The sequence below is a fragment of the Pogoniulus pusillus genome, chromosome 20 (genome assembly GCF_015220805.1).
Source record: "Pogoniulus pusillus isolate bPogPus1 chromosome 20, bPogPus1.pri, whole genome shotgun sequence".
Lineage (NCBI taxonomy): Eukaryota > Metazoa > Chordata > Aves > Piciformes > Lybiidae > Pogoniulus > Pogoniulus pusillus.
In genome coordinates this window covers 3,313,598-3,327,951 of record NC_087283.1, presented here as the reverse complement: position 1 = coordinate 3,327,951, position 14,354 = coordinate 3,313,598, and the positions used below count along the sequence as shown (strand labels likewise).

The 14,354-nt window shown below is 41.3% G+C and overlaps 1 protein-coding gene across 3 annotated transcripts in view; it reads right to left on the bottom strand.

Annotated features, from left to right (window-relative positions):
• Positions 1–14,354, bottom strand: part of CDH8 (cadherin 8) — a 169,721-nt gene that overhangs the window by 52,603 nt on the left and 102,764 nt on the right. For all 3 annotated transcript variants that reach the window (XM_064159940.1, XM_064159941.1, XM_064159942.1), the window contains exon 7: positions 7,976–8,112. In XM_064159940.1, coding sequence (XP_064016010.1) covers positions 7,976–8,112 — 137 coding nt within the window. The remainder of the gene's footprint in view (positions 1–7,975; positions 8,113–14,354) is intronic.

Sequence of the window (14,354 nt, the reverse complement as noted above, 5' to 3'; positions counted from 1 at the left end):
TCGTTCTGTCACTGGGTACCTGGGAGAAGAGACCAACCTCCACCTGGCTACAACCTCCTTTCAGGTAGTTGTAGAGAGCAATAATGTCTCCCCTAAGCCTCCCCTTTTCCAAGCTGAACAATCCCAGCTCAATCCCAGCTTTCCAGCAGGACAAACCCTAGTCTGTTCTGGTGCTTGGGTTATGCCACAGTATCTGGATATGCTGGATTTTAATCAGCTTCTAGGAGTTTAGTATCAACACATGCTTACTTGCACACATGCAGCAGTAAGCAAAAAGACTTCCTTGTAGCTTTAAAAAGCCTTCTCTATTTTTCAGCCAGAAGATGCTGTTGTCCTTTGCTATCCAGCAACTTTACTAGAAGCTCAAAGCATGCTGCTCTGAGTAGTATTTATTCTAGAAAGAAATGTGCTTAGGGAAGATTGACTGAAACCATACTCAGCTACGAACCTCTACACTCTGATCTACTCTCATGCTTCAGCCTTGCCGAAAAAAAGCAGTGGAGATTTTCAATAGCTACGTTCCACTTAGAAGCAGATGAATTCTGTTTATCAAACTAAATGACTACTGCACAGTAATTCAAAGATTAATCACATTTCCTTCAGAAATTCTAACTCAACTGTTCAAAGTGCAGATGGCCAACTGCTGGCTGCTCACTTTAACAATGCACTCATTTTGCTAATAGAAGATGTACACCATGGGTTTAACCATGCCTCCAGACTTCTCTAAGAAATTAGCAAACCTACTTCACACAAATTAATCAAGTATATTTTCACTAATGGCCCTTCTATTTCTTCTTTCCCTTCTAAAACAGCACCTAGTATCTCAACCTTTGTTGTTAAAGGTTAGATGATCAATGAGGTTCCTTCCAACCTAGTATTCTGTGACTGTGATTCTTTTGTGGTTGAAGCTTTGAATGACATTCTCAGTGCTAGCATATTTTTTGTGAAGTGTATTTGTATATCTAGAACTAAGGTGTCTAACCTGGCTTTGTAATGCCATAGAACCAGGGAAAAATAGAAATAAATGTTAGACTGGTCACAGGATGTCAGGGGTTGGAAGGAACCCAAAGAGATCATCAAGTCCAACCCCCCAGCCAGAGCAGGAGCATACAATCTAGCTCAGAACACATCCAGACAAGCCTTGAAAGGCTACAGTGAAGGAGACTCCACAACCTCCCTGGGGAGCCTGTGCCAGTGCTCTGGGACCTTTACAGTAAAGAAGTTTCCCCTTGTGGGGGGGGTGGGACCTCTTGTGCTGCAACTTAAACCCATTGCTCATGAACACCTTTCTCCTTTTTCTTGCTATAATTATGCTTTGTGTCTCCTCTGACTTTATATATATATATATGTATTTTGCAGTGAATTACTCAAAAGTACACTCCATTCTCATTCATATGTCCTCATAATATGGCAAATCCCATGCTGTCATCTGTGTGGATAACAGATAAAAGCTCAGAGGGCTGAAGCACCTCTCCTTTGAGGACAGACTGAAAGAGTTGGGGCTGTTCAGTTTGGAGAAGAGGAGGCTCTCAGGTGACCTTCTTGTGGCCTTCCAGTGTCTGAAGGGGACCTCAAAAAAAGCTGGGGAGGGACTTTTTAGACTCTCAGGGAGTGACAGGACTGGGAGGAATGGAGCAAAGCTGGAGGTGAGGAGATTCAGACTGGATGTGAAGAGGAAGTTCTTCACCATGAGAGTGGTGAGAGCCTGGCATGGGTTGCCCAGGGAGGTGGTTGAGGTCCCATCCCTGGAGGTGTTTAAGGCCAGGCTGGATGAGGCTCTGGCCAACCTGATCGAGGGTAGGGTGTCCCTGCCCATGGCAGGGGGATTGGAACTAGATGATCCTTGTGGTCCCTTCCAACCCTGACAGATTTTGTGATTCTGTGTGGATCACCTCTTCCACTAGTCTTGAGCTGTGCAAAACACTACTATGCAAGTTTGTTGACATGTCTGAATGCTCTTTGATAGCTGAGAACTGCACACTAGCTTTACATCATCTATGAGTCCTCCACTGGCTAATGGCAAATGCTCTGCAGCCCATTAGAACCTATGGAGCTTCATGGAACTCTGTATTTATGTGCAAATCACTAAAAACTACCTTACAAAACTCTGTGCTTCTGTGCAAAACCGATGGATTATCCAGTTTTGAGTTCCACTAAGCCAGAGAAAAAAAGGGTCAAGCAAAAAAGGTTAATATTCCTGAGCTCCTCCTGTTGAAGCCTCTATAAAGGCTTATTTCCTTCTCTTTCTAAAACTCACCGAAATTCACTCAGCCCTAAATTAGAGGTAATTGTATAATGCACTAAAGTAACTTCCTAAAATGTTAGAATTATTGCTAATAATGCCCACAGTCATTTTTACAATAAAAGGCTAAATAAAATTAAATAAATGAAAGCACAGGCAAAGGTATTCATGGCATTAAAAAGCAGAGTATAGCTGAAGGCTTATTCTGAAGAGTAATTATGCCTCTCTTCCTTTTTAATTAGTGTCCTTGTATGTTTTAAAGGAATATACACTATAGATAACTTTAGTAAAGCGTGTGCCGGGTGATGATTCAATTATTGTATTTATACTCTTGGTAAACTATAAAGAGTCTTTCTGGCTTTATGCCCTTTCCCATTAGGTGATAAAATTGCCTCATACTTCTTCATTTCCAAAGAATGCAGTCGGTATGGGTAATTACCTTTGTCAGGCAGAGCACACAGCTTTGTCCTTGAGACTACTGTGCTCCGTGGCTTGAAATTATTTATTGTGGTCCAATCCTCGTTTGCATTTCAGGATCTTGACTATGCTTTCATCTAGTGCTTGGACTAATCATTCAGGAGAGTTTCTACCCATTGTGGCAGCTTCAGCACTCTGCCAGCTACCTGGGTGGGGGGCTTAGCTAGCCACTGGTACACTTACTGTTTGACAAATGAAGCTCAATGCCAATAATTTGATAAAGCAGTCAATCAAAAGGAAAATAACAGCTCCAGGACTGCAGCACCCGGAGAACAAGGAGAATGGAAATTCCATTAAAACTCTTCATTCAGGGATTTAAAACTTGGCTAAGAGCATGGCTGCAGGCTAGGAGAAATACCCTGTCCCAGGCAGTCCTGCAGAGGACTGATTTGTTGCATGTCTGTGCATGTGATGCACAGAGTGTGAGAAGAGGGAGAAGGCTTAGAAGAGCCTTCTCGGAACGTGACACAACACTGCAGATGGATGCATACTTCATCTCTATTTCTTAGTATAGCTTAAAAGGCTTGAGCCTATCCCAATTATAAAAGAACCTGTATCTGCTTGAATCTGCTCACAGTAGTACTCACAAACCATAACTGAGATCTGACCTGAATATGGTCTGAGGAATCCAGTGCTGCACATGGTGAAGAGAAGGCCAGGAAGAAAATACATATCTTGAGTAGCCCACTCAGTATTATCTCAGGTGAAAGAAAGCTTGGGCACTTAAATGGATCATCATTTAGTTGTCTTTAGCGTTTGAGTCAGGGTTTGTTGTAGCTCTTGGTGTGGTTTTCACGATTTTCACTTCAACAGTGTTTGAAGTATAGCACTTTGCCTTGGTGTTAATGAGGCACCCAGTAAGGACAGTAGGGAAATCCCTGCAGGCTGCTGTCACACATCCAGTAAGGACAGCAGGGAAATCCCTGCAGGCTGCTGTCACACACCCAGTAAGGACATTAGGGAAATCCCTGCAGGATGGTGTTACACACTCAGTAAGGACAGTAGGGAAATCCCTGGAGGCTGGTGTCACACACTGAGTAAGGACAGTGGGGAAATCCCTGCAGAGTGGCTGTTAGAGCCTTTAGAAGATGGAAACTGAAATCCATGGAGCTGAAGGCACAAAGAAGATGGAGCTAAATTATTACATGCCTTATACATGTCTGACAACCTGATAGGGCCAATGATCAGTCTTTCTGAACTCCATCCTGAATCTGGGCAAACTGCAGCAAAAAAATGTTCTAATAAATAAATCATAGTTATTGGATTTTCTTTTAGTAGGTGAGTAGCATTGGCAACACATAACTTGGTAAATACTGCAAAACCTGTAGGAGGAACTGAGGGAGTGCTGAGGAGCTTAGTGCAGCCTGAACTCTGCTTTGCTTCATTGCCCAGCTAAATTGCTAACCAGTTAGTGCAAGCAACACGAGCATGCCAATGTGAGCAGCACCTCTAGCCACAATTGTAACTTGGGCAAACTAAAGAAGTATTTGAGTGTTCAGATGCATGACTGTTAGGATCCTGACTTTACCAGATTTTACTGAATGGCAGAAAATTCCATTTCTAAAAAGTACCAAGGATCTAAAGATGTGATGAGCCTTTGTACAGACAAAAAGAGTGGTGACAAAAGGAATGTCTGTAAGTTAATCATTCATTCTTACTGCACTGCAATTCAGGCTCTCAGAGAACACTTGCATATGCCCCCAGATTCCTGCCCTGCTTAGGGCATAGCTCCAGACAGCTCAAACATACGAGCAGCATAATCAGCCTCAACTTAGGAAGCAAGCCAATACCTGCACCCCATCTCTCAAGCATCTAGCTAAAATAAACTTCCCTGTCCTGGCACACAGTCTCAACTACACCAATAAACAACGAGGGATCTAATTAGTCCAGCATTTGAAATCCAGAGTCAGGGAGAGAAAGTAAAGTTCACCTTTTACATCCACAGACCAAAAGAGACAGTCACAGGGTCAGTGGTCTGAGAGGGTACCTTATCAATGCCTACAAATATCTGAAGGGAGGATGTCAGGAGGATGGAGCCAGCCTCTTTTCAGTGCTACCCAGTGATAATATGAAGGGCAAGAGATGTAAACTCAAGCACAGGGAATTCCATCTCAAGAGGAGAAAAACATTTTTTTTGCTGTGAGGGTGCTGGAGCTCTGGAGCAGGCTGCCCAGAGAGGTTGTGCAGTCCTCTTCAGAGACCTTCAAAACCCACCTGGACAGGTTGCTGTGTGATTTGCCCTAAGTCGTCCTCCATATCTGGAGGTCCCTTCCAACCCCTAGTGTTCAAGGATTCTATGATCACTGTCCCAGAGGAATAGAGGTGAGCCTTGAACTGAATCTGGAAAGCAGCTGGCATCAGAAGAGAAAATGCTCCTGTCCCAGTGATGCTGCCACTGCTGGAAGAGATCAGCAATCCACTGGCATTACTGTCAGGGAGAGTATCCCAATGACACACTTCATATTTTCACTTGCTGTTGCTTCCAACACATTTATTATTTCACAACAGAGATTTGACTTATTACTGTCTGGGGGAAAAAAAAGCAAAACCAAAAGAAAAAAAAAGTCCATTTTATCCTACTTGACAGTTCTAGGGACAAATTTAGTTTCTCCACGAGGAGTTCTCTTAAATAAGCAAAGATAGCAGTCTATGAAATTAAACTCTTGTTTTATGTAAATGCCAAATAATTATATTAGCAATATGAAAATAAGCCATCAGCAGGAAATGCTTAGAACAAGATTGTCATTATCATTTTCCTAGCCAGCCTGATAAGAGGCAGTTTTACAACGGTGATGGATGCTGAGGCTCCCATGAAGCCTAATGACAAGGCTGATTTCTTACAAAATTCTTCAGCATAATTGTGCTTTGAAAATCTGAAGTTGGCTTGATTCTGATGTGGCTCAGTGCAGTGAACCTCTGTTGACTCTGCTCTGTCCCAGATGTATAAGGAATATAAATTTTTCTTTTTTTCTTTTTTTTTTTTTTTTTGGGGGGGGGGGGGGGGGGGGGGAAAGGGAAAGTAAAAGGTAAAATTGCTTCATTTTACATCATATTATTCCAGTCTCTGAAAACATGAATCACATCTAATAGTTCTGTTTCTCATGCCATTGGTAAATCTCATCATCTGACAAACCTGGATGGAAATTTTACCTCCTTCCCCTTTAAAAACATGAAAATTATTAATTGATATTAGCCAATATCTGTGAAACCAGAGCTTACATTCCTTGCCTATGTAGTTTGCTGCCCTGTGTCAACTTGGCTTTCCTGCAAGCTTGAAGCATTCTTGCCTGCAAGATTTGACAGTAATTAACAGGGCACTGTTGGCACTATTGGCAGCAAAATACAGTTTTCAAAGTTGAGTCATAGGAACACAATTCACAGAGCCTGCAAGCTGGGAGCTTAGTTTATACTCAGACCTGTCTTCCTCATTGATGTTTCTGCCATTTCAGTTGCTTGCCACAGATTTTAACTTGTTTGGGTTTGAAAAAAAGCACCATGGAAAAATATTGGACAACAAAAACGTGCCAAATCAGCATATTTTGTCTAAATCTTGCTTATGAGCATAGAATCATAGAATGGTAGGGGTTGGAAGAGACCTCTGGAGATCACTGAATCCAACCCCCCTGCCACTACATAGCTTCAGCACTGTGAAACTGAGCATTACAAGGTTTGCATCACAGAATCATAGAACTGGTTTGGTTGGAAGAGAACTCTAAGATCACCAAGTCCAGCCATCAACCTAAGACCACCAAGGCCATTAAACCATGCCCCCAGGTGCCATGTCCATACATTTCTTGAACACCTCCAGGAACAGTGACTCCACCACCACCCTGGGTTGCCTGTTCCAATGCCTGACCACTCCTTCAGGACAGAAATTGTGCCTAATATTCAACCTAACACTCCCCTGGCACAATTTCAGGCCAATTCCACTTCTTCTATCATCTGATACAGGAAGAAGAGATCAATTTCCACTTCACTCCAACCTCTCTTCATGCAATACAACCCACACTCTTAATCATTCATAGTACTGAAATGTAACATCACTTAGCATTAAGAAGTTGTGGATTGGATCTACAATGTACTTTGAAAATAGCAAAGATTTAGTTTGTATCTACCCAATAAGAGGTTTTGATTAGGGTTGTTTTTAAAGCACATTTTTTAACATTTACCCCCTACATCCTCTACTGATGTATTCATCTATCTCTATCATCTATCTGTCATGTCTGTCTGTCAATTGACCTATCTATCTATCTATCTATCTATCTATCTATCTATCTATCTATCATCCATTTATCATAGAATCAGTCAGGGTTAGAAGGGACCACAAGGATCATCTAGTTCCAACCCCTGGGCCATGGGCAGGGACACCTCACACTAGATCAGACTGTCCACAGCCTCATCCAGCCTGGCCTTAAACACCTTCAGGGATGGGACTTTGGCCATCTCCACGGGCAACCCATTCCAGGGTCTCACCAGCTTCATGCCGAAGAATTTCTTCCTAACACCCAGTCTGAATCTACCCATTTCTAGCTTTGTTCCATTCTCTCCAGTCCTATCACTACCTAACAGCCTAAAAGGTCCCTCCCCAGATTTCTTGTAGGTTCCTTTAAGATATGGAAAAGTTACAATAAGGTCACCCCAGAGCCTTCTCCTCTCCAGACTGAACAGACTCAACTCCCTCAGTCTCTCCTCATATCACAGCAGCTCCAGTCCTCTGCTTATCCTCGTGGCCCTTCTCTGGACACCTTCCAGCACATCCATATCCTCCTTGTAACAGTGGCCTCAAAACTGGGTGCAGTACTCCATCTGGGGTCTCACCAGTGTGGAGTAGAAGGGAAAGGTCACTTCCCTTGACCTGCTTGCTGCACTTCTCTTGATGCAGCCCAGGATCTGGGCAATCATCTCTCTAGCATCTATCTATCTACCTATCTATCTACCTACCTACCTACCTACCTACCTATCTATTTACCTACCTACATATCTACCTACCTACCTACATATCTATCTACCTACCTACATATCTATCTACCTACCTATCTATCTATCTAAAAAAATCTACTCCATTGTATTCACACACAATAAAAAAGGCAGTTTGAAAACTAAAAGAAATGGAACTTCATCAGAAAACAAGTTTTCTGTCAGAAATTCCTGTCATTCAAACTCCAACGTGGTTTAGTTTTTCCTTAATGCATCCACTTTCCACAGCACACAGTGTTAAAATGAATCAGGGAATCAACAGCACAAACAGATACTTACTGGTTTCAGTAGCTACAATGGTTATGTTGTGCCACATATTTGTTTCTCTGTCCAGTGGTGTTGCCAAAGTTATTTTCCCATCTTCTGCATTAATGTTGAACTGCCTCTCAAGGTCTGTATGCCGATCAATGGAGAACCTACAAAAGAGACATCCCTGTAATCTACTTAATGAAGCTGGTGTAACCCACACAAGCACAAGACAATTTAGGGACCCCTCTGAGAGCTAACGTTCTATAGCCAAATGGATGGAGAAGCTCAACAGGATAATAACTTATAAGAGAAAAATGACAAGCTGAGACTACCAAAACTAAGTAATTATTGCCCAAGGAGTAATTAGCTGTGTGCCTGGTGTGAAGGTCATAAAATGCCCCCAGGTTCACTGGGTAGCATCTTTGAAAAACGGTGCTGATCAAGAGTTAATTGCACAATCCATCACATTTACTAGACAGTTCCTGTGGTATTTCTCAGTGACTGATGATAATCCCAGCCAGACCATATTAAGCACTCAGAACTGGTGGGCTTCGTGGTTATTTCACAAAGCAAGGAATAATGTTATTTTACTAATAAATTTCAGATTAATGAAGCATGAACTATTCACCAGACATATTTTTTGGTTATGGTTCCTAGAATCATAGAAACCTCATGGCTGGAAAAGACCTCTTAGATCATTGAGTCCAAATGTCAACCCAACACCACCATGGCCATTAAACCATGTTCCAAAGTGGCCATACCTACATGACTCTTGAATATCTCCATAGATGGTGACTCCAGCACCTCCACCCTGGGCAGCCTGTTCCAATGCTTGACCACTCCTTCAGGACAGAGATTGTGCCTAATATTCAACCTAACACTCCCCTGACACAATTTCAGGCCAATTCCTCTTCTTCTATCATCTGATACAGGAAGAAGAGACCAACCTCCACCTCACTCCAGCCCCTCTTCATGCAATACAACCCACACTCTTAATCATTCATAGTACTGAAATGTAACATCACTTAGCATTAAGAAGTTGTGGATTGGCTCTACAATGTACTTTGAAAATAGCAAAGATTTAGTTTGTATCTTTTAAGGTAACCTACCCAATAAGAGGCTTTGATTAGGGTTGTTTTTAAAGTACATTTTTTATCATTTACCCCCTACATCCTCTACTGATGTTTTCATCTATCTCTTACTCTATCATCTATCTGTCACGTCTGTCTGTCTGTCTATTGATCTCCACCGCCTCCCTGGGCAGCCTGTTCCAGTGCTTGACCACTCTTTCAGGAAAGAAATTGTTCCTAATATCCAACTTAAACCTCCCCTGGCACAATTCCAGGCCATCTTCTCTCATTCTATCACCTCATATTAGGAAAAAGAGACCAATCCCCACTTCACTACAATCTCCTTTCAGGTAGTCATAGAGAATATTGAGGTCTCCCCTCAGCCTCCTCCTCTCTCCAGGCTGAACAACCCCGGTTGCCTCAGCCTCTCCTCATAGGATTTGTTCTCCAGACCCTTCACCAGCTTTGTCACCCTTTGCTGGACAGGCTCCAAGCAGATCCATGGGCAGAACATAACTAGCAAATCACCCATGTCCTGAAGAACACTTTGAACACTGCAGGAGCCATTGTTCCATGGACTGACAGCACTGCTTTTTAACAAAACATGTTCCATCTGCCAGACAGTCACCGTGCAAATGTGAACATCCAGGTAAATTATGCAGCCTAAACAGAGCCAGCTTGACAACAGGAGAGAGCTACTGTAGATTGCTCCAACGGTGCATTAAGCAGGATGATGATTCAAAACTCAGAACAGGATGTCCAGGAAAGCTTTAATGTTTGCCCATTTTCAGTTGTTTTATTTATGTATTCTTTGCAAAATGAAACTAAATCACAAAATTAAGCCTTCCATTTTTTGGTTTTGGACAGGAAAGCTATGAAATGAGAAAGTTTTGCACTAAACTATTGCCATGGTTCAACAGAGGTTGACTTCAAGGGGTTTTACTGAATGCTAATTGTGGATTGATACAAAAAAACCCTCTTAAACCTTTGTCTCTATTACGAAACCCAACAGCATGCACTGACAATTTTTATATTTGTTCTGCATTCTACCTAGGCATAGGAGGGTGAGTGAGGGTACAGCATCAGACTGCACTACACAGTGGTCAGACAAGTGATTCAGGCTGTCAGTTTCTCATTACGTTCCCATTTTTTACCAATATGCCGTTAAATTCACTGCTAAAAGAACAAGAACATTTTTTTGCTACAGTGACAATGGCACAGTTATCTGAAAATCAGCCATTCCACTCTGGTTTATGGTTCATCACAAGCAATTTCCAAAAAAAAAAAAAAAGTTCTGATTCAGGAGTTCCTTTATATGCTACAATAAACATGTTCTGATGAACTCAAACTCCTTCCAGAATATCGCAATTGATTTTGATAGACACTGCCTTAGCATCTGATTTCAAAGCTTTCCAAGGCTTATGCCACTCTTTTTTTCCCCCCTTATTTCAGTGTCAGATACACTTTACTTTCTCAAAATTAGTTCTAAATGATGAAAACTTACCAAAATCTTAAAAGTTTAAAAGTTTAAAGGCTGTACTGCTACAGACCAAGAGTAGCATTATCATAGAATCTAAGATGATTGAGTTCAGCCATCAACCCAACACCACTATGGCCATTAAACCATGTCCCAAAGTGCTATGTCCACCCATTCTTTGAAAACCTCCAGGGATGGTGACTCCACCACCTGTCTGGGAAGTCTGTACCAATCCTTGACCACTCTTGCAGCAAATAAATTTTCCCTAAGGTCTAAACCTTTCCTGACACAATTTCAGGCCATTTTGTCTTGTTTCATCATCTGATACTAGGGAGAAGAGACTGCCCCCCACCCTGGGGAGCCTGTTCCAAAGTCTGACCACTGGTAAGGTACCTAACTAATGGACATAAAGAGTTAAAACCCCTTAAATAAGAAATGGTTAAAACATTTAGGTTTTCTGGTTTCAAATTTTGAGAAGAACCAGTTTTATTCAGTCAAAAATTAGTAGTTTGGCTAGGAAGAGTGCCTGAAGTAATATGAAGTAAGTTGCCTAATATATGTGCCTAAAGCTAGGCATATCCATCTATATTTGGGCATTCCAGTAAACTGATTTTCTACTGTGCTCCACAGACTCAGTTCTCAGTGGTTTAACAGGAATTGTGCTCTCCTCAGCTCTTCTGAAAACCAGGTCACTTGTGTGGAAGAATAAAGCTGTAGGTGCCTAACTTCAGGCAATCATTTTGGATAATGCATCTTAACCTTATTTTGATGTTTCCCTAGTTCAAATTAAGGTATTAGAAGTAAAATTCTGGTACTAGTGAAGTTAGTAAAAAAATATTTTCTGGGCATTCATAGGTGGAAGATTTCACCCAAGAAAATATAAGGAAGATAACATTTTAAAGGTGACATCACTTAAAATAATCTTTATATTCCTGATGTTTATGTAAAGATGCAGGAAGAACTCTTTGGAGCTCAGCCATTTAGGAAATTTTTAAAGCCCACAAACAAACCAAAGCAAAACATAAAAAGCTTAAATGCCATTTAATGTTTAGCTGACCTGGGCTTGACACAACTTCCAGTGAGATAAGATCATTTTTTTCCCTAAGCATCAGTCCTTTTTTCAAAGCTTCCATTCCAAGTCTTTCTGCAGTACACTTTTCAAAGCAATAAAACTGGGAGCATAATGTCTGCGAGTTTATTGGATTGCATTTCATCTTATCCCAACAGTATTCTCAATATTCCAGCATTCCAAATGAAACATTTTTAACATACTGCACGGCTTTGCAAGGCTGCAAAGAGGTAAAATCCTCTCCTGGCTTTAATTTGATAAATATCTGGTTCAAAAAGCCAAAACCAAAACCTGCAGTGTTACAAACCTGGGAAAAACTAACGGCACACCTGCAGTTTCCCTTTGGTGATAATAGTATTGTAATTATTTCTAACATGAATGCATTGTCAGATCCAAAAGCTATACAGAAAACATACATTTCTCTAATAATGAGAAAAGAATATCTTGGGAAATATCTTTTGAAATTGCCATAAACCCAGAAGAGGTTATTGGGAAGTTTGGGTTAGTTTACGTCTCTCCTCTGGCAATCATAGGAACAACTCCACAGTGGTTCAACGGAAGACTTACAGTGATTCTCAGCCCTGCTCCTAGAGTTTTTCTATTGCTGTTATGACTTAATTTCATCTATTTTTTATTTGCACCAATGTAAAGAAGAGCAGAAATCCATTTTTCCCCCCTGCACCTGTTAAGATTTCGATCGCAGTACTGATACCTCATCAGTGGTATATCAGCAGCGTTTATTAGTGCTAGGCAGATTGGACACGCTACTTAGTGACAGATAAACAGCTGAACCATTAGGGAGGCAGAAAATATCCTATCTAGGATTTGAAGGCCTGCTGTGAATTAAGAAAATGATCAACTGCTGCCAAAGACGAAGTCTCTGTCGATATGAATGGGGAAAAGCTGCCACAGTGAAGCTTATCTCTCCACAGAGAAAGGCAGTGAAGGGCAGTGATTTATAGGAGGGCTTGATGCAGCGTAGGAAGCAAGATTATTGCTCCTGCTTCTTTCTATGCACTTGGATCATGCTTTATCCAAGATAATTTACTGCAGATAAATAGACTGTGGTTATAAAGTAACAGAAACACGAAATAAGCACTACTGGAATCAATAGATTTGTATGCTAATAGATAATGATCTTTGAAGCCTAATTATATATAATAGGTAAGAACATGCCACCCGTACTAAATAAACTGCACTAAAACTTCACAGCTGGCTTAGCCAAATTCACTGGGTGCATGTGGTACAATGCAAGCCACTGATGCAGGATTCTGAAGTGACTAGGTCAGAATAAGCCAAGCTCCTGACCACATTTATGATCATTAGCCACATCTGTAAGTTCTTTTCAGCACCAGCGAGCCAGAGGCTGCTTGCACTTAAGCACCTTGCACTGCAGAAGAGGAAATAATGACAAAAGAGCAATGTTGCTTATTTTTAAAACATTGGGTTGTGAAATATGTGATATAGTTAGACTGGCCTAACAGCTGATGTGAGGAGAGAGCTCATATTCACTGGAGAAGCAGATAACGAAAGCAATTCAGCTGAATATCACAATTACCATTTAGCCATAAGAAGATGCCTTTGCAATTATCACTTAGCCATAAGAAGACGCCCATAATTAGGGCTCAATAACAATGAGAAAATTCCCTTCCAACATAGGCATCCTTTGGCCCCATCCATCTAAAGATATGGAAATACAGAGATTTCAGGTTAATAAAACTCTGCATTTGACCCAAGGCAGTGTTAAAGTACACACTTCAGGTGTTTGCACCCAGATGGGCACGTTTAGAACCAGCCTAGCAACCCATCTATACACTTGTTTGTAAATCTATGATAGAGATCATAAAGTTTAGATCAAGGGATGGAAAGAACAGAAAGGTTTTGATCTCTCCCAAGCAAGTACAAAAAACATATATAAAATGGAACAATACTTCCTGTATGGGTTAAAAATGAAGCTAATTTCCAATTTAATTTAATAAAAGAAAAACTAAGGGAAGTTTATTTCCAAGTTGTTTTCTCTAACAAGCTTTATAAATACTTTATTATCTAGTCTCATGACTGAAACATAAGACCATTGCCATAGTTTTATTTCATTTATAGTATTGAAATACTCTGAGTTTACTGAGTCTTTGTGGGTAGGCAAGGTGGTATTGCTAGCACATACCAACACTGGCTTATATTTTTGTCTTGCTTGGGTTCCCATAGCAAATGTTATCAAGAGCTCTCTTTAACTGAAATATCTACTGATTAGATACCACTAGATCATAGAATCAACCAGGTTGGAAGAGACCTCCAAGATCATCCAGTCCAACCTAGCACCCAGCCCTATCCAGTCAACCAGACCATGGCACTGAGTGCCTCATCCAGTCTTTTCTTGAAGACCTCAAGGGACGGTGCCTCCACCACCTCCCTGGGCAGCCCATTCCAATGCCAATCACTCTCTCTGTGAAGAACTTCCTCCTAACATCCAGCCTATACCTACCCCGGTACAACTTGAGACTGTGTCCCCTTGTTCTGTTGCTGGTTGCCTGGGAGAAGAGGCCACCCCCCACCTGGCTACAATGTCCCTTCAGGTAGTTGTAGACAGCAATGAGGTCCCCCCTGAGCCTCCTCTTCTCCAGGCTAGATACCATAATATCATTTACTATAGGTCAAGCATCTATTGAAAAATAGTACTTCCTAGAAATGAAATTCAGTTTTCAAGAGGGACACAAAAAATACATTAAAAAAATGGCCAGGGAGGACTAAACCAGGCCATCTTTAACTTCATTACCTTTGAAAGAGTGGCATAAA